This window comes from Pan troglodytes, chromosome 11, assembly GCF_028858775.2.
Source record: "Pan troglodytes isolate AG18354 chromosome 11, NHGRI_mPanTro3-v2.0_pri, whole genome shotgun sequence".
Lineage (NCBI taxonomy): Eukaryota > Metazoa > Chordata > Mammalia > Primates > Hominidae > Pan > Pan troglodytes.
Window position 1 is genome coordinate 98,627,740 of NC_072409.2, and position 26,225 is coordinate 98,653,964.

Genomic DNA, 26,225 nt, shown 5'->3' on the forward strand with positions numbered 1-26,225 from the left:
TATAGGCCCAGGCAAAGATTTCATGACAAAAACATCAAAAGCAATTGCAACAAAAGCAAAAATGGACAAATGCTATCTAATTAAACTAAAGAGCTTCTGCACAACAAAAGAAACTATCATCAAGTGAACAGGTAACCTACAGAATGGGAGAAAATTTTTGCAATCTATCCATCTGACAAAGGCCTAATATCCAGAATCTACAAGGAACTTAAATTTACAAGAAAAAAACAAACAGCCCCATTTAAAAAGTGGGCAAAGGACACGAACAGACACTTCTCAAAAGAAGACATTTATGATGCCAACAAACATATCAAAAAAAGCTCAACATCACTGATCATTAGAGAAATGCAAATCAAAACCACAATAAGATACCATCTCACACCAGTCAGAATGGATATTATTAAGAAGTCAGCCAGGCACGGTGTCTCACTCCTGTAATCCCAGCACTTTGGGAGGCTGAGGTGGGTAGATCACAAGGTCAAGAGATCAAGACCATCCTGGCCAACATGGTGAAACCCTATCTCTACTAAAAGTACAAAAACTAGCTGGGCATGGTGGCACACACCTGTAGTCCCAGCTACTCAGGAGGCTGAGGCAGAAGAATTGCTTGAACTGGGGAGGCATAAGTTGCAGTGAGCCGAGATCCACTCCAGCCTGGCAACAGAGCGAGACTTGGTCTCAAAACAAACAAAAAAAAAGTCAAGGAACAACAGATTCTGGCGAGGCTGTGGAGAAATAGGAACGCTTTTACACTGTTGGTGGGAATGTATATTAGTGCAACCATTGTGGAAGACAGTGTGGCGATTCCTCAAAGACCTAGAACCAGAAACACCATTTGACCCAGCAATCCCATTACTGGGTATATATACCCAATATAACATAAATCATTCTATTATAAAGATACATACACGTGTTATGTTCATTGCAGCACTATTCACAATAGGAAAGACATTGAATCAACCCAAATGCCCATCAAAGATAGACTGGATAAAGAAAATGTGGTACATATACAACATGGAATATGATGCAGCCATAAAAAGGAACGAGATCATGTCCTTTGCAGGGACATGGATGGAGCTGGAAGCCATTATCGTCAGCAAACTAACGCAGGAACACAAAACCAAACACTGCACGTAGTGGGAGCTGAACAATGAGAACACATGGATACAGGTAGGGGAACAATACACACTGGGGCCTGTCAGTGGGGAGGGTGGTGTGCGGGGGGAGGGAGAACATCAGGATAAATAGCTAATATATGTGGGGCTTACTACCTAGGTGATAGATTGATAGGTGCTGCAAACCACCATGGCACATATTTACCTATGTAACAAACCTGCACATCCTGCACGTGTATCCTGGAACTTGAAACAAAATTAATTTTAAAAAAATAAAATAAAATAACAGGACATCTAAAAGGAATGGGGGTAATAAAATTAAGAAAAACGAAATGCAATTGTGAATACTTAGAGGAAGAGTATACCTCTCAGTAGGAGTAACATAAGAACTTAGAAGAAAAGTGAAGAAAAAGTAGAAAAAATAAGCCATTATGCCGCTGTGAAATACCAATAGAAAGCCAAGATGTAAGGACATCTCTGTGAGGGCAGGAACTTTTTTTGTTCACTGCTATAAACAGAGCACCTAGGACAGCTCCTGTCTCTTATTAAACATGTGTTGTTGTATGGGACACATCTTATGCATCTTTTGAGATTCAACCTCAGCTAGCTACTAGAATTTTGAGTCCATCTCTCTGCCTCAGCCTACTAATTGCTACATCAGCCTACCAAATATATACAGTTCAAATGACTCCATCACGTGAGGATAACCAGCTGCATGCCTAGAGTCTTATTCTCCGTTTACCATTTCCAGACTGGTATAAACAATGCTACTATACAGGGGATGGTATGAACAACAAACTGGAAGACAAAACACAAAAGGAAACCAGAGAGATAAATTATCTTCTTCCATCTGATGGCTTGCTCTAGGGCACAGTTTCTCAGTTCTTGGGTGGCTAAGTCAGTGACCTGATGTCTTCATGGTTTATCATGAAGCAATGGCCAGAACAACAATGCATTACCTCGAATTACTTTTTATCCTTCCCTGCCTCAGATTCTTGTACTTTTGCCCACTCTGTACTGGAAGTGAATCTCCCAAGTAATCAGTATGTAATCCCTGACTCAGGCCCTGTTTACTAGGCTATGTAAAAACAGTTGTTGAATGAATGAAATGAAAAAGATAATAAAAAAGGATTGATACAAAGAAAAAAAATGCCATCATAGCTTTAAATCCATAATGAGAGTAGTTATAAGCAAAATCAAAGTTATGCAACATAAAATTGTTAGGTTCAAACTTGAGAAGTTCCTCTAGATACAGATCAAAGGGAATTAAGGACAATCTAGGTTAGTTGAAAGAGAAGATACTGAGAACCAACAATACTTCTTCCCACCTCATGAAGGATGTTAAGTTCTGTAGAATATATTTTACTGCTGAAATATAAATCTAATAATCTTTCAGTTACTAGTGATTGTTTTAGTCCATTTTTGTTACTTATAACAGAATCCCTAAAACTGGGTAATTTATAAAGAAAAAGGAATTTATTTCTTACAGTTATTCTTACAGAAGTCCAAGGTTGAAGGGTTCCATCTGCTGAGGACCTTCTTCCTCGTGGGGACTCTATGCAGAGTCCTGAGGCAGTGCCAGACATCACATGGCGAAGAAGCTGAGCATACTAGCTCAGGTCTCTCTTCCTCTTATAAGGCCAACAGTCGCATTCCCATAATAACCCATTAATACCTGAGTGGATTAATTCATTCATGAGAATTGGATTAATTCATTCATGAGGGCAGAGCCCTCATGACCCAACGGCCTCTTAAAGGCCCAATGTCCCAATTCTGCCACACTGAGGACTAAATTTCAACATGAACTTTGGATGGGACAAATATTCAAACCATAGCAGTGATGCTGTCTCAGGAGTTGAGTAGGCCATGTGATTAAATTAGGACTATCCCTTTAAAGACCAGGTTTGACAGGAAACACTAACAGAGGGTTTCGAGCAGCTGCTCTACATAATTCTGCAGAAAAAAAAAAAAAAAAAAAAAAAACCTGACACCTTCCAAAAACAAAGATCTATGGCTTCTTCACATTACATTTGCTTTTCTCTGTTCTAAGAACCAAACTGGAGCATCAGACTATAGTGGAAATAGGCTGTTCTCCTGGAAAAAGGTGAAAAGCAAAGGCAAATCAAACAATAGCTCCTTTAAAACATTTGCAAAGCCTCTCATTTCACTGGCCAAAATAAGTCACATGGCTAAATTGAATGCCAACAGGGGCAGAAAAGCATATGGTAGCAATAGGGAAGGCCCTGGTAAAAATGGGCTCATGAGATGAATCAAAACAAACATAATGGAATGAACAAATCAAGAGTAAAAAAGTTTAGTGATGAACACTGAAGTACTATATAGAATTATGCCTAAACATCTGTGTTCACTGTGGTTATACAAGAGAAGATAAATGCTGTAATTCTTAAGATACAAATTGGGGGGAGTCAAAATGGTTGAATTTATGTGCTTCTTTCCAGAGTATACAGAGCAGAGTGCCAAAATCAACTAGAGATGAACTGTAGTTTAAAAAAATAATAACATGAATCGCCAAGGATTTTCATATCAGTTTGTTCTTAGTTTTAGAAAGATAGTGTTCCTTATAGAGAAAAAATAATTAAGATGTAATAATCTCCTCAATTTCACATCAGAGAGCCTTATTGTTTCATTATATGAAAAAAAAACCCTAAAATTATTAGTTACCAAAAGAACATGTGCAATATAGTCCCTTTTATTTAAAAACGTCTGTCTACCCAATCTTCAATTTATAAATCGGGACTGAGAAAAATCTAGAACAATGCTCACAGAATTTTATGGCTGTTAATTCTCTAGGGATGCATTTTTAGTCTAACTTTTTTTCTTTTACCTTCTTTTTACTTTTCTGTACTGCATGTATTTATTTTTACATAATTCACGTTTATCATTTATACCAAAATAACTATAGCACAGTTCACAGTAAAAACAAAACAACTTATTTTTATCCACCAAAAAAGCTGTACAGTAAAACTATATGCAATAAAAGAAAAATCATTTGAAAACTATATGGGAAGGAAAAATTATATTTAAAATAGTAACAAGAAACATGAAAGAGCTAGGAATAAATTTGATGAGAAATGTTCAAAATCTGTTTGAGGAAAGACACAGAGGTAGACTGAAACAAATGGAATGACACACCACACTCTGGGACAAGAAGACTGAACATCATAAAGATGTCAATTCTTCTTAGATTATTGTAAATTTTATGGGCTACTAACATACCAAAGAAAAAATAAGCAAGTTTACTCTAAAGTTCATATGCAAAAACTAACAGGGAATAATGGCCAGAAAAGTTCTGAAAAAGAGTAGTAACTGAGAATGGGCCAGTCTTCATCATCTCTACTCTGCTTAGCCTAAGAGCCCAACCTCTCTACAGACTAGTTATACTGCTCCTTGTTCTCTGGCTGTGACTGAATTTCATCAGTTGGAAGCACTAGCTGGTGATTCCAGGGTAAAGGAGAAAGTGGTCCGGATATTTATTTACCCAGCTCACTCTCTGCTGAGCCACAGTTTGATAGTGCCTGTGTTCCTCTGTCTAAGGTTATTGGTCTTATTGGGCAGCTTCCGTCACAGGATACTAATTCTTGTCCCTTCTGGCTAAGGGTGGTAATGGTTTCCTGTTGTTGATAATCGATGGTCGGTATTTTCTGAATCTAATATCTATTCAGAGAGAACTGGTATCTTTATGATAGTGAGTCTTCCAAACCATGAACTTTGATATTTCCCTGAATATATTACACCTTCTATTTTTCTCAACATTTGTAGAATTCTCTGAATAGAGGTAATACACATTTTTCATTATATGTGCTCTTCATACCTCCAGTAATATTGCAAATTCTTAAGTTTATTTCCTAATGTGTTTCGCTGGTATAAAAGATGCAATTAAGTTTTATATACTGACCATGTATCCACCAAGCATGATAAACTTATTAGTTTAAACTATACATAAATTATTTTGGGTTCTCTACGTGAATTAATCATGTTTTAACAAATAACTACGATTTCTGCTTTCATTTCTAGGTCTTATATCTTTTTATTCTTCTTTCCTTACTACATATTTGTTATTTCTGACTATGTGCTAGACCCTATTTTGTAAAACTTTAGATATAATTTAAGTCCAGATTATTTTATCATTTTCCAAAGAAAACTCACTTGCTTCTGCTAAGCATCTGAGAAAACCAGCAATCCAGATGTATTAATCCAATTTCAGGATTCTGTCTGAAGATTTTCTGAACCAAAATTATGACTGCACTGTCTTGACTCAATTTCTAACAAAAATTCTCACCGCAATTGTAGAACCATTACCTATTCAGGTAAAAGTTTTGGTTAGGCAATTTAATTGGTTATCCTTTTTAATGCAATGGCTAGGTAAATATATTCATATGCTCTATACAGATTACAGACATGTACATCATTATATATGCATAGAGTTGGACTTCCATATCTGTGGTTTCTGCTTCCACAAATTCAACCAACAATAGATGAAAAACAGTAACTTTAAAAATATAACAACAAAACAATACAAACAAAAAATACAGTATAACAACTATTTATATAGCATTTACATTGTATTTCATACTATTAATATAAGTAATCTAAAGATTTGAAGTATAACAGGAGGATGCACATAAGTTATGTGCAAATACTGCCATTTTATATAAAGGGCTTAAGCATCTGTAGATTTTAGTATCCATATTGAGGCCTGAAACCAATCCCCCACAGATACCTAGGAATGACTGTATATACTTATTTACACTGTAACCTAGGCAAAAATCACTTGAGGTAGAGTTCACAAAAATATCCTTTAGCACAATGGGTGACATGGATCAAATATTCAATAAAATATAAATGACTATGAACTTCAAAGAAGGAAATCCATACAGAAACAGTAGCTCCATCATTTATCAGTGAGGAAAAGTGTATCCAAATAAGAAAGTGCCTAGACCACTTTTTCCACAATTATGGCTTCATATGTCTTGATTACAACATAAAGATTCAATAAACTGGGACTGGTATATCATAACCACCCTCTCCCAGTGAAATAATGATGAAAGAAACAAGACACACAGTATATCCAACAGTAATCCTCATACAAGATAACTTAGGAGACACACTGTAGACATCTCAACTACTACCCTATAATGAGGATTCAAGACAAAGTCCACTCCTCCAGACTACCAACTCTGTGCTATTATTCTTCTCCTCTGTGAGTCCTTTTTTTCAAAATTTCAACTTCTATGTTAGATACAGGGGGTATATGTGTGGTACTATTACCTGGCTATATTGCTTGATGCTGACATTTGGGGTATGGATCCTGATACCCAGGTGGTAAATATAGTAGCCAACAGGTAGATTTTTCCACCCATGCACCCTCACTCCCTTCACTGTCTAGTAGTCCACAGTGTCTACTGCTCCTATGTTTATGTCGATGGGTGCCCAATGTTTAGCTCTCACTTATAAGTGAGAACATGAAGTATTTGGTTTTTTGTTCCTGCATTAATTCACATAGGCCATATGCCTCTATGGGTCCTTATAATCAAACTCTTAGAATTACACATGGCCCACTAGCTATTATTCTTTTACTATTGAATAAGAAAAAGTGCATGCGAGGATATTCTTGCTTTATTTATAATAACTTACAGCTCTTGCAATACACTAAATGTAAATATACAAACTCACGCAAAATGTAGAAGAAAACATAATTGTTATATCCCATGTCCTTAACACTGCACTGTATCCTAGAATGAACACCATGTTTGTTCTAATAGCCTAGCACCATCATACTCTAAAATGTAAAGGTCTTTGTTGAAATATTTTATGCAGTTCCAGACATTATATTTTAAGAAGATTGACAATATGGAAAACAGTCAGAAAGGTAACCCAAAACATGATAACATCTGTGAAATATGTACATGGAGAGTTTACGTAAGAAATAGGAGTAGTTGATCAATTAGTGAAAAAATGTTGTCATTGATAAATGTCTGAGACCACTGAGCTATGTTATAGAATAGGAATTAGATGGTTTCTGAGATTCTCCAGATAATAAAACTACAATAAATGGGTGGGAATTATAAAAAGGCAAATTTCAACTAAGTACATGTAAAACAATGTTCAAAAATTTAAACAATATAAAATGAAAATAGCAGTCTTGAAAAGCATCAGAAACTTTTAAACTAAGTTTTCAAGGAAAGACTAAACGCTATGCAATCTTACTGGGAAGAGGATAAGAATAAATAATAATTTTTAAATTTCATCCAAATCTAAGATTCTATTCCTATTTAGAATTACTTTTCTGACTTCGTTATTGTTTTAAAAATAATTATAACATGAGTTGATATGTTAACCAGTCTATCATCTATAAAGTTTATACTTTTCCTCACCCTTATGATGAGAAAGTTTTTAAAATGTGATACAAGGAATCTGTTAATGTCCTAATTCATTTTAACTTTATTGGCTTCAGTAATGGTAAACAGTTTCTCATCCAAACTAAATTCACAATGGCATATTTAAATTTACAAAATTGTATTTTGCCTAATGGAACTATAAAAACTACCTCATAAACAGCACTAACTTGACCCCCTTACCAATGCCCACTAACATGAAGGAAAATTCCCAGACAAGTTGTACCAAAGAACTCCACCCAATGTGTACCAGAATGGCAGTGATGTATCCATCATTTATTTATCACTTAGTTTTAAATTAAAATAAATTATACAATCAAACTCTATTATATACCTCTAGAACCACATCTTCGATCCCATGCTCTGGTGCTACCAAAATAAATAAACACATGCATGCAAAATAAATACAAACATGCATGCATGTCCATTCATGCATGTGGATGGAGGGATAGATAGATAGATAAATACATAGATAGATAGACAGATAGATAGATAGATAGATAGATAGATAGATAGATATTGATCTACGAACCAAGGAAAAGTTCTGTCTTAATTTATTCTCTCTCATACTATTTTCTGGAAGAGGTAATTACAAAGTAAATTAATAGTTTTAACATCTTTAAAAAACAGAAATACAAGTGTATCGTGCTTACTTTTTCAAGTAATCCAACTTTATGAATAGTATTACAAAATCAATTATGTTGATATAGAAAGACTGCTTTAAAACAAACTATATAGAATATAATAAAATTAAAGTCAAAATTTGTTTCTCAGTTACTATTGTTCACTGTAACAATATGAGCATCATGTAACACATGGCTAGAAATGTTAGAAGAAAACAATGAATAAAAGCATTGCAATGTCCTTGTTAAAAACTGAAACTAGGGTACCCCTTGACCATGCTCGTCCAATCCTGTAGACCCACTCATTCTTCCAGGCAATTTTTCAAGTTAGTGTAAATAACTCCAGATTCTCAATGCACAAACATATATAACCACAGAAAACATAGTTATTATTTTAGGGTGTAAGTAATAAGTATAAATGCTATCATTCTGAATAACTAATGACATTTCTATGATGTTAAATTAAAAACTGAATATACTTGCCTGACCAGGGTAATATCCATATCCTTCTGGATAAGTTCAGTCTGTTTATTACTCAACTGTAATGATAGAGCATTGTATTTACTCTGTGACACTTCAACTTCTTTCCTTGCTTCAATTAAATTGTCTTCAAAGGCCTAAAATTAGAGTGCTTATATCAATAATCAAACATAATAAATACTACATGTAACATCTGTTATATTTAATTATTCTACAAAATGACAGAGAAAAATACTGTTTTAATTTTTTCACTTACTTAAAATAATTTTAACACAAACAATAACTTTTATACCAGTCATAGATTTTTTCTTTCAAAAACTTAAAAACATCATGGCCTCTTGGTGTAAAAGTTAAGAATCTGAAGCAAATAAACTAGAAGATATGTATAAAAAATGTAGTTATTAAATTATTGTACAATAAAGTAATACATTAGCTGAACAAAAATGAACTCATTTACTTCAACATTAATCACAACAAATTATAGACATTTACTTATTTCCCTGTTTTCTCTGTTTGAAGTGCAAATACACAGATACATTTCAAGAAGAAAGGACAGTGCTTCAAAGACATCAAAAAAGTTTTTCAGAGTTTGAGACTCAGATCGTGTTCAATTCTCTTGACTGTAGTGAAATTTACCTAAAGTTCTTGAAAGCTGATCTTTTCCTCCTGATCATTCTCTAAATCTTTTTTCATTGCGAAAGGATTTTAAAATTAGATGTTTTAAATATAATATAAAATTAATTTTAATTACTTTTGCAAAGAACTAAATATATATCTAAATAAAGTATGCCAACAGAAACACCATACATTCATTATTTCCAAACATAAACACCGAGTTTTAGATAAAGCACTAGAAATTCCTAATTATCTGTAAAAAAAGAAAAGACAATGATAGATAGATAACAAAGGTTTATAAACAACTAGACGGAGGAAGGAGAGGAAGACAGAGGGGAGAAAATAAGGGCAGAAGGAGGGAGGGAGGGAAAGCAAGCCTTTTTAAAAACTTACTCTATCTTTGTTTCCAACATATACAGAGGTGGCAGATCTTCAACTACTGACAGTTAGGACTAAATGCATTGTTATGCTTAGCAGGGGAAAGAATCCAAACTCAGAAAATGAAACTGGGGACTACAGAAGGGCTCTCATACTCTTAAAAAAGAAGCCAAAAACAGATTGTGACTATGGTCTGGAGACACAGAAGAAATTTTTTAACACACCACAGATAGGATCTGGGTAAAGCTGCTCATCTCAAGATTCAATCTGATTTCTGCCAAATATCAGGGAGGGACAAGATGCCTCAGGCTGGAAAGAAGATCTAGCTCCAGACTGAGGTACCAAAAAAGTACCAGGAACCTCAAAATAGCTTAAAAGGGATAAACGAACACCAGGGTAGAAATAGAGGACGGTAAAACATTCCCATCAAGACAAACCCTGCAAAATCTAACCTTCAAAAACAGACTCAATGAAGTGAACAATCAGAAATAAACATTATCTGGCCAGGCGCAGTGACTCACGCCTGTAATCCCAGCACTTTAGGAGGCTGAGGAGGGCAGATCACGAGGTCAATAGATCGAGACTATCCTAGCCAAAGTGGTGAAACCCCGCCTCTACCAAAAATGCAAAAATTAGTCGGGCATGGTGGCACGCACCTGTAGTCCCAGCCATTCAGGAGGCTGAGGCAGGAGAATCGCTTCAACCCGGGAGGCGGAGGTTGCAGTGAGCTGAGATCGCATCAAAGGAAAGAAAGGAAGGAAGGGAGGGAGGGAGGGAAAGAAAGGAAGGAAAGAAAGGACAGAAAGGAAAGAGAGAGGAAGGAAGGAAGGAAGAAAGGAAGGGAGGGAGGGAGGGGACACTATCCTAGCGAAATACAAATATGGGAACCAATTCAAAAGGACTATAAATATACAGAATATACTAAAATAGACAAATATTATGAAGCAAAAATGGAACAACCAGGCAGCTAAAATGAAAAAACGACTATTTTACGTGAAGAGTAGACACAGAGGAACCAAATCAAAAATTATTGAAAATAATCCAGCCAAAGCTGATGGTGGCTTGAAAAGTAATAACAGAGGTGGTGAAGAGTCAAATTTAAAATATATTCTGAAGGTAAAAATGACAGGACCTGTTGATAAGTGTCTGTGGAGTTGCAAGACAAAAACAGGAATTAAAGATCTCTCGTAGGGATATGGCCTGGGAGCAAAGAGGTGAATGGTGGGTCCATTCATCATGATAAAGCAGACTACAAGAAAGATAGGCTGAAAACAGAAATCCAAATGTCAGCTTCTGGTGGATATAATATATGTATTTTAATCATTAGAAAATACTAGAACAAGTTTTCCAGTAAGTATACAAATCTACAACAATTTTCATGAAAAACCTAAATTACTAGAATGGAATCAAGAATAAGTAACAGAACTTCATTTGTAATACTAAGCAAAGAAAGAAAGAAAACAGAGGAGGAAAATGCACCCCTAAAGCTAGCCCTCACACAGAATTCCAGCCTGGGTTTCCATTTTTGGAAGGTCAGTGAACCACAAATCTGGCGCATGATTTATGGTGTCCCCCCACAAATCATGCTCCCAAGATAAAAAACAAAAATAGTGCTGGGCGCGGTGGCTCACGCCTGTAATCCCAGCACTTTGGGAGGCCGAGATGGGCGGATCACGAGGTCAGGAGATCGAGGCTAACACGGTGAAACCCCGTCTCTACTAAAAACACAAAAAATTAGCTGGGCGTAGTGGCGGGTACCTGTAGTCCCAGCTACTCGGGAGGCTGAGGCAAGAGAATGGTGTGAACCCGGAAGGCGGAGCTTGCAGTGAACCGAGATTGAGCCACTGCACTTCAGCCTCGGCAACAGAGCAAGACTCTGTCTCAAAAAAAAAAAAAAAAAAAAAAAAAAATAGAACTCCTCTCTGAAGGAAATGCCCTTGATATTAATACAAAATTAAGGTAAAACTTTTCATTGTTTCCCACTACATATTGTTCAGTTTTGAGCCATGCGACTATATTACACATTCTAAATTTAAAAATTCAAAAAAAGAAAAAATAGAAAATTTCAAAAGGATAATTTAAAATGTTACAAATATCAACACATTTAATCAATTATATAAAGCTGACTCACAAAAACACCTAATCTGGTCCTAAAGGTTTAAAGGAAAGGTCTATAAACATTTCAATAAATGAATAACCCCCATCTTGTGAGAAACATTACACAGAATTTAAAAAGGATGTTCTCAACTCATTTTATGAAATGACCTGTTATCCACGTTAGAAAGGGAAGGACATAAAAAGGAACATTTCAGGGAAATATCACTTAGGCATATAGATGCAAAAATCCAAAATAAGCTATACTAGTATTAAAGAAAGATTTGGGTAATTTATTGAGATTATTTGGTTCCAGAAATATAAGGATGCCTTAACATTAGAAAATCTATTAATATAATTTACCACATTAAGAGATTAAAGGAAAAAAATATGAAGATGCCAATAGAGTCAGAAAAATCATCCAAAACAATCCAACACCTTACGATTTAAAAACAAAAACTAACAACAAAATAGGAATACAGAAGAATTTTCTTACTTTGGTAATATGAATGCCAAAAATCAGCAAATATGATAATTAATGGTGAAATGTTCATTAAAAAATCAAGAACAAACTTGTTTTATACTAAAATTGTCCTGGGGATTTTAGGTAATATAATAAGAGAAGGGAAAAAAGAAAAGCCATTAAATATATAAATATTAACACAAAGAGTAAACCATTCCTATTAGCAGCCAATATGATCTTCCACCAAAAAACAAAAACAAAGTGTAAGCACTTAGAGCTAGAGTTGAGCAAGATTATAAAAGACGACTGTGCAAAACTCAGATGATTTTCTATATAACTAAACATTTACAATACCAACAAGAAACATAAAATAACCAGAAATAAATCTTACAACAAATGTAAAATATAATTATATGAAGTCAAAAACCAAAAACACTTGTGTGACTCACTTTATTACAACATTCCCTTTATTGTGGTGGTCTAGAACCAAAATAATGAAACAGAGGAGTAGAACAGCACTACAGAACAAATGGAACTAAAAGAATAATACAGAATATTCCACTCAACAACAACAGAATATACATTCATCTTAATGGCACATGAAACATTCTCCATGACAGACCATAAAACAAGGCTCAACAAATTTTAAAATACTAAAATTATATAAAGTATTTTTTCTGATCACAAAGTAATAAAACCAGAAATCAACTACAGAAGGAAAAGTGGAAATTTTTCATCCACGTGGAAATTAAGCAAAACATTCTTAAACAACCAATTGACCAAACAAGAGATCAGGAAAGAAAGAAATTAGAAAATACCTTGAGACAAATAAAAATTAGAAAACATACCAAAACCAAAACTTATGGGATGCAGAAAAAGGAATGGTAAGAGGCAAGTTTATAGCTGGAAGTGTGTAGTACATTAAAAAGGAAGAAAAATCTCAACAACCTAAATTTACACATTGGAAACAACTAGAAGAAGAACAAATTGAACCAAAAGTTAGCAGAAGAAAGGAAATAAGAAAGATTAGAGCAGTGATTAATTAAATAACAAAACAATAGAAAAAAAATTTTAAATAAGAGTTGGATTTGGAAGAGATCTTTAAAAATTGATAAAGATGGAGCCAAGATGGCCGAATAGGAACAGCTCTGGTCTACAGTTCCCAGCGTGAGCGACGCAGAAGATGGGTGATTTCTGCATTTCCATCTGAGGTACTGGGTTCATATCACTAGGAAGTGCCAGACGGTGGGTGCAGGACAGTGGGTGCAGCGCACCGTGCGCTAGCCGAAGCAGGGCGAGGCATGGCCTCACTCGGGAAGCACAAGGGGTCAGGGAGTTCCCTTTCCTAGTCAAAGAAAGGGCTGACAGATGGCACCTGGAAAATCGGGTCACTCCCACCCTAATACTGCGCTTTTCTGACAGGCTTAAAAAACGGCACACCAGATTATAACCCGCACCTGGCTCAGAGGTTCCTACGCCCACAGAGTCTCGCTGATTGCTAGCACAGCCGTCTGAGTTAAAACTGCAAGGTGGCAGCGAGGCTGGGGGAGGAGTGCCTGCCATTGCCCAGGCTTGATTAGGTAAACAAAGCAGCCCGGAAGCTGGAACTGGGTGGAGCCCAACCACAGCTCAAGGAGGCTTGCCTGCCTCTGTAGGCTCCAGCTCTGGGGGCAGGGCACAGACAAACAAAAAGACAGCAGTAACCTCTGCAGACTTAAATGTCCCTGTCTGACAGCTTTGAAGAGAGTAGTGGTTCTCGCAGCATGCAGCTAGAGATGTGAGAACGGGCAGACTGCCTACTCAAGTGGGTCCCTGACCCCCAAGCAGCCTAACTGGGAGGCACCCCCCAGTACGGGCAGACTGACACCTCACACGGCCAGGTACTCCCCTGAGACAAAACTTCCAGAGGAACGATCAGGCAGCAGCATTTGCGGGTCACCAATATCCGCTGTTCTACAGCCACCGCTGCTGATACCCAGGCAAACAGGGTCTGGAGTGGACCTCTAGCAAACTCCAACAGACCTGCAGCTGAGGGTCCTGTCTGTTAGAAGGAAAACTAACAAACAGAAAGCACATCCACACTAAAAGCCCATCTGTACGTCATCACCAACAAAGACCAAAAGTAGATAAAACCACAAAGATGGGGAAAAAACAGAGCAGAAAAACTGGAAATTCTAAAAACCAGAGCACCTCTCCTCCTCCAAAGGAGCAGAGATCCTCACCAGCAACGGAGCAAAGCTGGATGGAGAATGACGTTGACAAGTTGAGAGAAGAAGGCTTCAGACAGTCAAACTACTCCGAGCTACAAGAGGAAATTCGAACAAACGGCAAAGAAGTTAAAAGTTTGAAAAAAAATTAGACGAATGGATAACTAGAATAACTAATGCAGAGAAGTCCTTAAAGGACCTGATGGAGCTGAAAACCAAGGCACGAGAGCTACATGGACTGCAAAAGCCTCAGTAGCCGATGCGATCAACTGGAAGAAAGGGTATCAGCGATGGAAGATGAAATGAATGAAATGAAGTGAGAAGAGAAGTTTAGAGAAAAAAGAATAAAAAGAAACTAACAAAGCCTCCAAGAAATATGGGACTATGTGAAAAGACCACATCTACGTCGGATTGGGGTACCTGAAAGTGTTGGGGAGAATGGAACCAAGTAGGAAAACACTCTGCAGGATATTATCCAGGAGAACTTCCCCAATCTAGCAAGGTAGGCCAACATTCAGATTCAGGAAACACAGAGAATGCCACAAAGATACTCCTCGAGAAGAGCAACTCCAAGACACATAACTGTCAGATTCACCAAAGTTGAAATGAAGGAAAAAATATTAAGGGCGGCCAGAGAGAAAGGTCGGGTTACCCTCAAAGGGAAGCCCATCAGACGAACAGCGGAGCTCTCGGCAGAAACTCTACAACCCAGAAGAGAGTGGGGACCTATATTCAACATTCTTAAAGAAAATAATTTTCAACCCAGAATTTCATATGCAGCCAAACTAACCTTCATAAGTGAAGGAGAAATAAAATACTTTACAGACAAGTAAATGCTGAGAGATTTTGTCACCACCAGGCCTGCCCTACAAGAGCTCCTGAAGGAAGCACTAAACATGGAAAGGAACAACCAGTACCAGCCACTGCAAAAACTGCACAAAATGTAAAGACGATCAAAGCTAGGAAGAAACTGCATCAACTAACGAGCAAAATAACCAGCTAACATCAAAACGACAGGACCAAATTCACACATAGCAATATTAACTTTAAATGTAAATGGGCAAAATGCTCCAATTAAAAGACACAGACTGGCAAATTGGATAAAGAGTCAAGACCCATCATTGTGCTGTATTCAGGAAACCCATCTCACGTGCACAGACACACATAGGCTCAAAATAAAGGGATGGAGGAAAATCTACCAAGCAAATGGAAAACAAAAAAAGGCAGGGGTTGCAATCCTAGTCTCTGATAAAACAGACTTTAAACCAACAAAGATCAAAAGAGACAAAGAAGGCCATTACATAATGGTAAAGGGATCAATTCAGCAAGAAGAGCTAACTATCCTAAATATATATGCAGCCAATACAGGAGCACCCAGATTCATAAAGCAAGTCTTGAGTGACCTACAAACAGACTTAGACTCCCACGCAATAATAATGGGAGACTATAACACCCCACCGTCAAAATTAGACAGATCAATGAGACAGAAAGTTAACAAGGATATCCAGGAATTGAACTCAGCTCTGCACCAAGTGGACCTAATAGACATCTACAGAACTCTCCACCCCAAATCAACAGAATATACATTTTTTTCAGCACCAAACCACACCTATTCCAAAATTGACCACATATTTGGAAGTAAAGCTCTCCTCAGCAAATGTAAAAGAACAGAAATTGTAACAAACTTTCTCTCAGACCCCAGTGCAATCAAACTAGAACTCAGGATTAAGAAACTCACTCAAAGCCACTCAACTACACGGAAAGTGAACAACCTGCTCCTGAGTGACTACTGGGTACATAACGAAAGGAAGGCAGAAATAAAGATGTTCTTTGAAACCAACGAGAACAAAGACACAACATACTAGAATCTCTGGGACACATTCAAAGCAGTGTGTAGAGGGAAATTTATAGCACTAAATGCCCACAAGAGAAAGCAGGAAAGATCCAAAATTGACACCCTAACATCACAATTAAAAGAACTAGAAAAGCAAGACCAAACACATTCAAAAGCTAGCAGAAGGCAAGAAATAACTAAAATCAGAGCAGAACTGAAGGAAATAGAGACACAAAAAACCCTTCAAAAAATCAATGAATCCAGGAGCTGGTTTTTTGAAAGGATCAACAAAATTGATAGACCGCTAGCAAGACTAATAAAGAAAAAAAGAGAGAAGAATCAAATAGACGCAATAAAAAATGATAAAGGGGATATCACCACCGATCCCACAGAAATACAAACTACCATCAGAGAATACTACAAACACCTCTACGCAAATAAACTAGAAAATCTAGAAGAAATGGATAAATTCCTCGACACATACAATCTCCCAAGACTAAACCAGGAAGAAGTTGAGTCTCTGAATAGACCAATAACAGGATCTGAAATTGTGGCAATAATCAACAGCTTACCAACCAAAAAGAGTCCAGGACCAGATGGATTCACAGCCGAATTCTATCAGAGGTACAAGGAGGAACTGGTACCATTCCTTCTGAAACTATTCCAATCAATAGAAAAAGAGGGAATCCTCCCAAACTCATTTTATGAGGCCAGCATCATCCTGATACCAAAGCCGGACAGAGACACAACAGAAAAAGAGAATTTTAGACCAATATCCTTGATGAATATTGATGCAAAAATCCTCAATAAAATACTGGCAAACCGAATCCAGCAGCACATCAAAAAGCTTACCCACCATGATCAAGTGGGCTTCATCCCTGGGATGCAAGGCTGGTTCAATATATGCAAATCAATAAATGTAATCCAGCATATAAACAGAACCAAACACAAAAACCACATGATTATCTCAATAGATGCAGAAAAGGCCTTTGACAAAATTCAACAACCCTTCATGCTAAAAACTCTCAATAAATTAGGTATTGATGGGACATATCTCAAAATAATAAGAGCTATCTATGACAAACCCACAGCCAATATCATACTGAATGGGCAAAAACTGGAAGCATTCCCTTTGAAAACTGACACAAGACAAGGATGCCCTCTCTCACCACTCCTATTCAACATAGTGTTGGAAGTTCTGGCCAGGGCAATCAGGCAGGAGAAGGAAATAAAAGGTATTCAATTAGGAAAAGAGGAAGTCAAATTGTCCCTGTTTGCAGATGACATGATTGTATATCTAGAAAACCCCATTGACTCAGCCCAAAATCTCCTTAAGCTGATAAGCAACTTCAGCAAAGTCTCAGGATACAAAATCAAGGTACAAAAATCACAAGCATTCTTATACACCAACAATAGACAAACAGAGAGCCAAATCATGAGTGAAACCCCATTCACAATTGCTTCAAAGAGAATAAAATACCTAGGAATCCAACTTACAAGGGATGTGAAGGACCTCTTCAAGGAGAACTACAAACCACTGCTCAAGGAAATAAAAGAGGATACAAACTAATGGAAGAACATTCCATGCTCATGGGTAGGAAGAATCAATATCATGAAAATGGCCATACTGCCCAAGGTAATTTACAGATTCAATGCCATCCCCATCAAGCTACCAATGACTTTCTTCACAGAATTGGAAAAAACTACTTTAAAGTTCATGTGGAACCAAAAAAGAGCTCTCATCACCAAGTCAATCCTAAGCCAAAAGAACAAAGCTGGAGGCATCACGCTACCTGACTTCAAACTATACTACAAGGCTACAGTCACCAAAACAGCATGGTACTGGTACCAAAACAGAGATATAGATCAATGGAACAGAGCAGAGCCCTCAGAAATAACGCCGCATATCTACAACTACCTGATCTTTGACAAACCTGAGAAAAACAAGCAATGGGGAAAGGATTCCCTATTTAATAAATGGTGCTGGGAAAACTGGCTAGCCATATGGAGAAAGCTGAAACTGGATCCCTTCCTTACACCTTATACAAAAATCAATTCAAGATGGATTAAAGACTTAAACGTTAGACCTAAAACCATAAAAACCCTAGAAGAAAACCTAGGCTTTACCATTCAGGACATAGGCATGGGCAAGGACTTCATGTCTAAAACACCAAAAGCAATGGCAACAAAAGCCAAAATTGACAAATGGGATCTACTTAAACTAAAGAGCTTCTGTACAGCAAAAGAAACTACCATCAGAGTGAACAGGCAACCTACAAAATGGGAGAAAATTTTTGCAACCTACTCATCTGACAAAGGGCTAATATCCAGAATCTACAATGAACTCAAACAAATTTACAAGAAAAAAACAAACAACCCCATCAAAAAGTGGGCAAAGGACATGAACAGACACTTCTCAAAAGAAGACAAAAAACACATGAAAAAATGCTCATCATCACTGGCCATCAGAGAAATGCAAATCAAAACCACAATGAGATACCATCTCACACCAGTTAGAATGGTGATCATTAAAAAGTCAGGAAACAACAGGTGCTGGAGAGGATGTGGAGAAATAGGAACACTTTTACACAGTTGGTGGGACTGTAAACTAGTTCAACCATTGTGGAAGTCAGTGTGGCGATTCCTCAGGGATCTAGAACTAGAAATACCATTTGACCCAGCCATCCCATTACTGGGTATATACCCAAAGGACTATAAATCATGCTGCTATAAAGACACATGCACACGTATGTTTATTGCGGCATTATTCACAATAGCAAAGAGTTGGAACCAACCCAAATGTCCAACAATGATAGACTGGATTAAGAAAATGTGGCACATATACACCATGGAATACTATGCAGCCATAAAAAATGATGAGTTCATGTCCTTTGTAGGGACATAGATGAAATTGGAAATCATCATTCTCAGTAAACTATCGCAAGAACAAAAAACCAAACACCGCATATTCTCACTCATAGGTGGGAATTGAACAGTGAGATCACATGGACACAGGAAGGGGAACATCACACTCTGGGGACTGTTGTGGAGTGGGAGAAGCGGGGAGGTATCGCATTGGGAGATATACCTAATGCTAGATGACGAGTTAGTGGGTGCAGTGCACCAACATGGCACATGTATACGTATGTAACTAACCTGCACAATGTGCACATGTACCCTAAAACTTAAAGTATAATAATAAAAAAAAAAAAAAGTTAAACAAAATGTATAGAAGGTCATTGGTCTGGACTGAGCTCCTGCACTAGGCCCCACAAACCAAACCAAAATAGAATCATTCATTCTGAAGTTCCAGGCCACCAAGCAGAAACTAAATTATTTGACCTTCCAAAAAATCAAGAGAGAGAAACAGTCAAATACCGAAACAGGCCAGTGAAAACTGGATAAAGAAATCCCCAAATCCCCTCTGCTTTGAGTTGTACAAGAAAAGTAACTTTTAAGCGACATTTTGTTTTCTGTTTCTGCTTTTCTCTGCCCTTTTCTGTCTATAAAACCAACCTACCCCGATCGACCCATTTGAATACACATTCTGCCTTACAGAATGAGTTGCTGCATGATTCTAGAATTGCAAATAAAAGACAATTAAGAGTTTAACACTAAAAAAAAAAAAAAAAGAAGACATACAAACAGCCAACAATCACGAAAGACATGCTCAAAATCACTAATCATCAGAGAAATGCAAATCAGAAACACAATGAGATACCATCTCACACCAATCATAATGGCTTTTACTAAACAGTCAAAAATAACAGATGTTGGAGAAGCTGTGGAGAAAAGGCAATGTTTATACATTGTTGGTAGGTTTGAAAATTAGTTCAGTCACTGTGGAAAGCAGTTTGGAGATTTCTCAAATAACTAAAAATAAAAACAGAACTACCATTTGACCCAGCAATCCCATTACTGGGATTACTCAGTAGCCAAAGAAAAATAAATTGTTCTACCAAAAACACACATGTATTTGTATATGCATCACAACAGAATAGCAAAGACATGGAATCATCCTAGGTGACCATCAACAGCAGACTGGATAAAGAAAATATAATACATATACACTATAGAATACTATGTAGCAGTTAAAAAAATCATATCCTTTTCAGCAATATGGATGCAGCTGGAAGCCATTATCCTCAGCAAAGTGATGCAGAAATGGAAAACTAAGAATACTAAGAACAACTGTATTCTAACAAATACAAAACTGTATTCTAAAAAATCTGTATTCTAACAAATACAAAATTGTATTCTAACACACTGGATAATCCAAAGGAAGTAGATACAATCCTAGAAACACACTTATGAAAACTGAAATATGAAAAAACAGAAAATCTGACAGAACAGTAACTTGTAAGAAGACTGAATCAGTAATCAAAAACCTATCAACAAAGCATGGCTCTAGATGGTTTCACTGGATAATTCTACCAAAAATTTAAAGAATTAACACCAATCCTCCTCAAACTCTACCAATAACTGAAGTACGGAGAGTATTTTCAAGCTCCTTCAATGAGGAGAGCATCATCCTGATACCAACGCTAGAAAACAACACTAGAAGAAAACTAGAGACCAATTATCTGATGAATATTGATGCACAAATCATAAACAAAATACTAGCAAAAAAGGTTACACAACATGACCAAGTGGAATTTATGCCTTGAATGCAAGGGGAATTGAAACATACAAAATTCAATTAATGAAATAAACCACGATGAAAGAATAAAAGACAAAAATCATAGAATCATTTCACTCGATACAGAAAAAACATCTGACAAGATTGAACACCCTTTCATGATTAAAAGAACACCCATCAACTAGGAATAGAAGGAAGCTACTTCAACATAACAAAGGCCAAATACAAAAAGCCTATAGCTAACATCATACTCAATAGTGAAAGACTAAAAGCTTTTTCTCTAAGATCAGGAACAAGATGAGGTTGCCCACTCTCACCACTCCTATTCAACATAGTATTTATTTAAAGTCCTAGCCAGAGCAACTACGCAAGAAAAATAAAAGGCATCCTAATCAAAAAGGCAGAAGTAAAATTATCTCTTGTTGCTGATGGCGTGTTCTTATATGTAGAAAACCTTAAGATTCCATACACTAACAATGAATAACCAGAAAAGGAAATTCAGAAAACAATTCCATTTACAACTGAAAAAAATACTACAAATAAATCTAGCCAAGGGGGTGAAAGACTTATACACTGAACACTATGAACATTATTAACAGAAATTACAGAGGACACAAATAAATGGAAAGACATCTCATGTCACTGGATTGGAAGACAATGTTGTTAAGATGTAAAAACTGCCAAAAGTGAGCTACAGATTTAATGCACTCTTTATCAATATCCCAATGACACTTTTTGCAGAAAGTTAAAATACCATCCTAAAATTCATATGAAATCTCAAGCAACCCTAAATAGCCACAGCAATTCTGAAAAACAACAACAATATTGGAGAACTCATATTTCTTCATTTCAAAATGTATTACAAAGCTACAGTAATGAAAACAGTATTGTACTGACATACAGATATACAGACCAATGAAAAATAGCCTAGAAATAAACATTTCTATATGTGCTCAGATCACTTTTCACAAAGGTACCAAGACCAACTGATGACTAAAGGGCAGCCTTTTCAACAAATGTTGCCAGAAAAACTAGATATCTACTCACAAATGAATGAATTTGGACCCTTACACCATACACATAAAAGAAAAAAAAAACCTCCAAATGGATTAAAGACCAAAATATAAAAGCCAAAACTAGAAAATTCCCAACATAGCAGAAACGCATCATGATTTTGGATTTGTCAATGATTTCTTGCAAATGACACCAAAAGCATAGGCAACAAAAGCAAAAACATAAAATTGGGACTATACCAAAAGCATACAGATGGTACTACCTCAAAATTGAAAACTTTTGTTCATCACAGGACACAATGAACAGATTAAAAAGGCAACAAAAGGACTTCAATAGATATTTCTCCAAAGATGATATACAAGTGGCCAAGAAGCATATGAAAAGATGGTCAACATCATAATACAAATATGTTCAACTGGGATTTGTCCCAGGGATGCAGGGATGATTCAATATATACAAATCAACAAATGTAACACATCACATCAATGAACTGAAGGACAAAAATAATCTGATCATCTCAATTAATACAGAAAAATCATGATAAAATTCAACACACCTTCATTATAGAAACTGTCAACAAACCAGGCAAACAAAGAACATGCCTCCAAACAATAAAGACCATATATATCAAACATATAACTAACATCATATTAAATGGGGAAAAATTAAAGACCTTTCCTCTAATAATTTAAACAAGACAAGAATGCCCAGTTTTACCACTTCTAGTCAACACAGTACTGGAAGTCCCAGTCAGAGCAATCAGGCAAAAGAAAAAAAAAAAAAAAAAACAATAGAAAAGACATCCAGTTTGAAAAAGGGAAAGTCAAACTGTCCCTCTTTGCAAACAACATGATCTTACATCTTTTTCTTTTTTTAATGACTCTACCAGAAAAACTCCAGAACTGATAAATAAATTCAGTAAAGTTGCAGGATACAAAATCATGTACAAAATAAGTAGCATTTCCATACGTTAGTAATGAAATAGCTGAAGAAGAAATCAAAAAAGCAATTCTACTTCCAAAAGCTACAAAAAACACAAATAAATATCTGGGATTAAATTTAACCAAGGAGGGTTAAGATCTCTACAAAACAAACAAACAAAACACTGATGAAAGAAATTGAAGAGGACACAAACAAGAAAAACATATCACACTCATGGGTCAGATTGATTAATATTGTTAAAATGACCAAACTGCCCAAAGCAATCTAGATTCAGTGAAATCTCTATTACTACCAACATCATTTTTCACAGAAATAGAAAAAACAATTCTAAAATTGATATGGAACCAAAAAAGAGCCTGAATACCCAAAGCAATCCTGAGCAAAAGAACCAAGCTGGAGGTATGAGACTATCTGACTTCAAAACATATTACAAGGATATATTAACTGAAACAGCATAGTATTGGTATAAATATGGACACATAGACCAATGAAACAAAATATAGAACCCAGAAGTAAATCCACCAATTCATAGCTGACTGATCTTCAACAAAGCAACTAAGAATATACATTGGTGATAGAATAGGATAGCGCCTCTTCAATAAATGGTGCTAGAAAAACTAGATAACCATGAGTAAAAGAATGAAACTGGACACATCTCTCACCATACAACAAATAAACTTAAGATGGATTAAAGGCTTAATTGTAATACATGGAAATAGAAAAATACTAGAAGAAAACATAGAGAAAACTCTCCAAGACATTGGTCTAGGCAAAGATTTTATGCCTAAGAACTCAAAAGCACAGGCAACAAAAATAAAAATAGAGAAATGGAACTATATTAAATAAAAACCTTCTGCACAGCAAAAGAAAAAATAGGCTGAAATTCAGCCTACAAAAAACAGACAATCTTCAAAGTAGCAAGAAACCTTTTGAATGAGTTAAAATATTTGCAGATTACTCAGTCAACAGGGGACTAGTAACCAGAATCTACAAGGAACTCAAAGAACTCAAGAGTTTTTTAAAAATCACATTTTAACATGTGCAAAAATGGACATTTCTCAAAAGAAGATATACACATGGCCAACAGGTATATGAAAAATGCTCAGCATCATTAATCATCAGGAAAATGCAAATCAAAACCATAATGAGATGTCACGTCATCCTAGTTTGAATGACTATTATTAAAGGGACAGAAAATAACAGATGTAAGTGAGGATACAACAGCGTATATAACAGAACTCTTATACACTGTTGGTGAAAATGTAAATTAGTGTAACAACTAAGAAAAATAGTATGGAAATTTCTCAAAAAAACAAACAGAACTACCATTCAATCCCACAATCCCACTACTGCGTATCTATCCAAAGGAAAAGAAATCAGTATATCAAAGAGATAGGTGGCTGCAATTGAACATTTATTGTGGCATTATTCATAATAGCAAAGATATGGCATCAACCTAAGTATCCACAAACCAAAGTAATGCATAAAGAAAACGTGGTGTATATATAAATAGTGGAATACTACTTAGACATAAAAAAGAATGAAATCATACTATTTGAAGTAGCATGGATGGAACTGAAGGTCATTACATTAAATAAGTCAGGCAGAGAAAGACAAATACTGCATATTTTTACTCACATCTGTAAGCTAAAAACCTTATCTCATGGTGCTTGGGAATACAGTGATAGATACCATATACTAGGAAGGGAAAGTGGGAGAGTGGGGATGTATAAAGGTTGGTTATTGGAACTAATATGCAGTTAGATGGAAGAAATAAGTTCTAGTGTTTGATAGCACACTCCGGTTCCTATACTTGGGAACAACGTCACGTATATTTTGACACAACTGAAAGAGACTATAAATGATACCAACACATACAAATGATAAAAACTCAAGGTGACGGAGACCCCAAATACCCTGACTTCATCATTACAAATTATATGCATGTAACAAACACTCACATATAGCCCATAAATAGGTAGATTATTACATATCAATGAAAGGGAAAAAAAGGAACAAAATACACACACAAAAGTAATTCAGGAGCTGAAAAATACAACTGAAATAAAATTTTCACTAGAGGGTTCAGCAGCAGATTTCAGCACAAAAAGTAATTAGATAACTAGAAGATAGAACAATTAAAATCACTGAGTCTGAAGAGCATAAAGAGAGAAAAAAGAAAAAAAGTGATCAGTGGGACACCACCAAGCAGACCAACATACATATTATAGGAATCCCAACAGGAGAAGGGACCAAGAAAATGGTAGAAATACTATTTGAATAAATGATGGCCCAAAACTTCCAAAATGTGATGAAAGATATGAATCTACAAATCCAAAAACCTCAATAAACTCCAAGTAAGATCAACAAAATAGACTCATGTTGAGATACATTATAATCAAACTCTTGAAATTCAGCCTACAGAAAAGAGACAATCTTCAAAGTAGCAAGAAAGAAGTGACTCATCACATACATGGGATCCTTAATGAGAGTAAAAGCTGATTTCTTGCCAGAAACCATGAAGTACAGAGGCACTGAGACAACATATTTTAATGTAATAAGGAAAAAACAAATATTAACCTTGAATTTTCTATCCAGCAAAAACTGTCCTTAAAAAGGGAGAAATTAAGACATTTACAAATAAAAACTGAGAGAAGTCATTACCACTTCACCTGCACTACAAGAAATGTGAAATGGAATCCTTCAGATTGAAATGAAAGGACGTAACGCAGTAACTCAAATCTATATGAAGAAATAACGACTTCTAGTAAAGGTAAATAGGTGAGCAAATATAAAAGCCAGTATTACCTATTTGGCTTCTAATTATCCTTATTATTTCCTATATGATTTCAAAAACAAACACATAAAAACTATATAAACTACATAAAAACTACATAAATAATGTATAAACTTTTTATACATTAAGTACACATGTATAAGATATAACTTGTGACAACAATAACGTAAAATGGATGGACAAAGCTGTAGAGGAGAACAGTTTTGTATACTATCAAAAACACTTTGTATCAATTCAAATTTTATTGCTATAAATTTAGAAAGATATGTACAATCTACATGGTAAGCACAAAGAAATTATCAATAACATATATACTAAACAAATAAAATCGAAATGTGTGACTAGAAAAAATCAACTAAGGAAAGCAATAACAGAGGAAATGAGAGACATAAAAAGCTGTAAAAAGAAAAAATGGCAGAAGTTATTTCTTCCTCATTAATAATTTCTCTAAATATAAATGAATTAAATTTTCCAGTCAGAAAAAAAGAGATTGGCATAAAGCATAAAGAAAACATTCTACAACGATATGTTATCTACAAAAGACTCACTTTAAATCCAAAGATACAAACAAGTTAAAAGGAACATGATGGAAAAAGATATTCCCTGAA

The 26,225-nt window shown here is 35.8% G+C and overlaps 1 protein-coding gene across 11 annotated transcripts in view; it reads right to left on the reverse strand.

The window, feature by feature from the left end:
• Positions 1-26,225, reverse strand: part of CNTLN (centlein) — a 478,854-nt gene that overhangs the window by 217,664 nt on the left and 234,965 nt on the right. For all 11 annotated transcript variants that reach the window (XM_063787952.1, XM_063787956.1, XM_009456357.3 and 8 more), the window contains one exon: positions 8,638-8,771. In XM_063787952.1, coding sequence (XP_063644022.1) covers positions 8,638-8,771 — 134 coding nt within the window. The remainder of the gene's footprint in view (positions 1-8,637; positions 8,772-26,225) is intronic.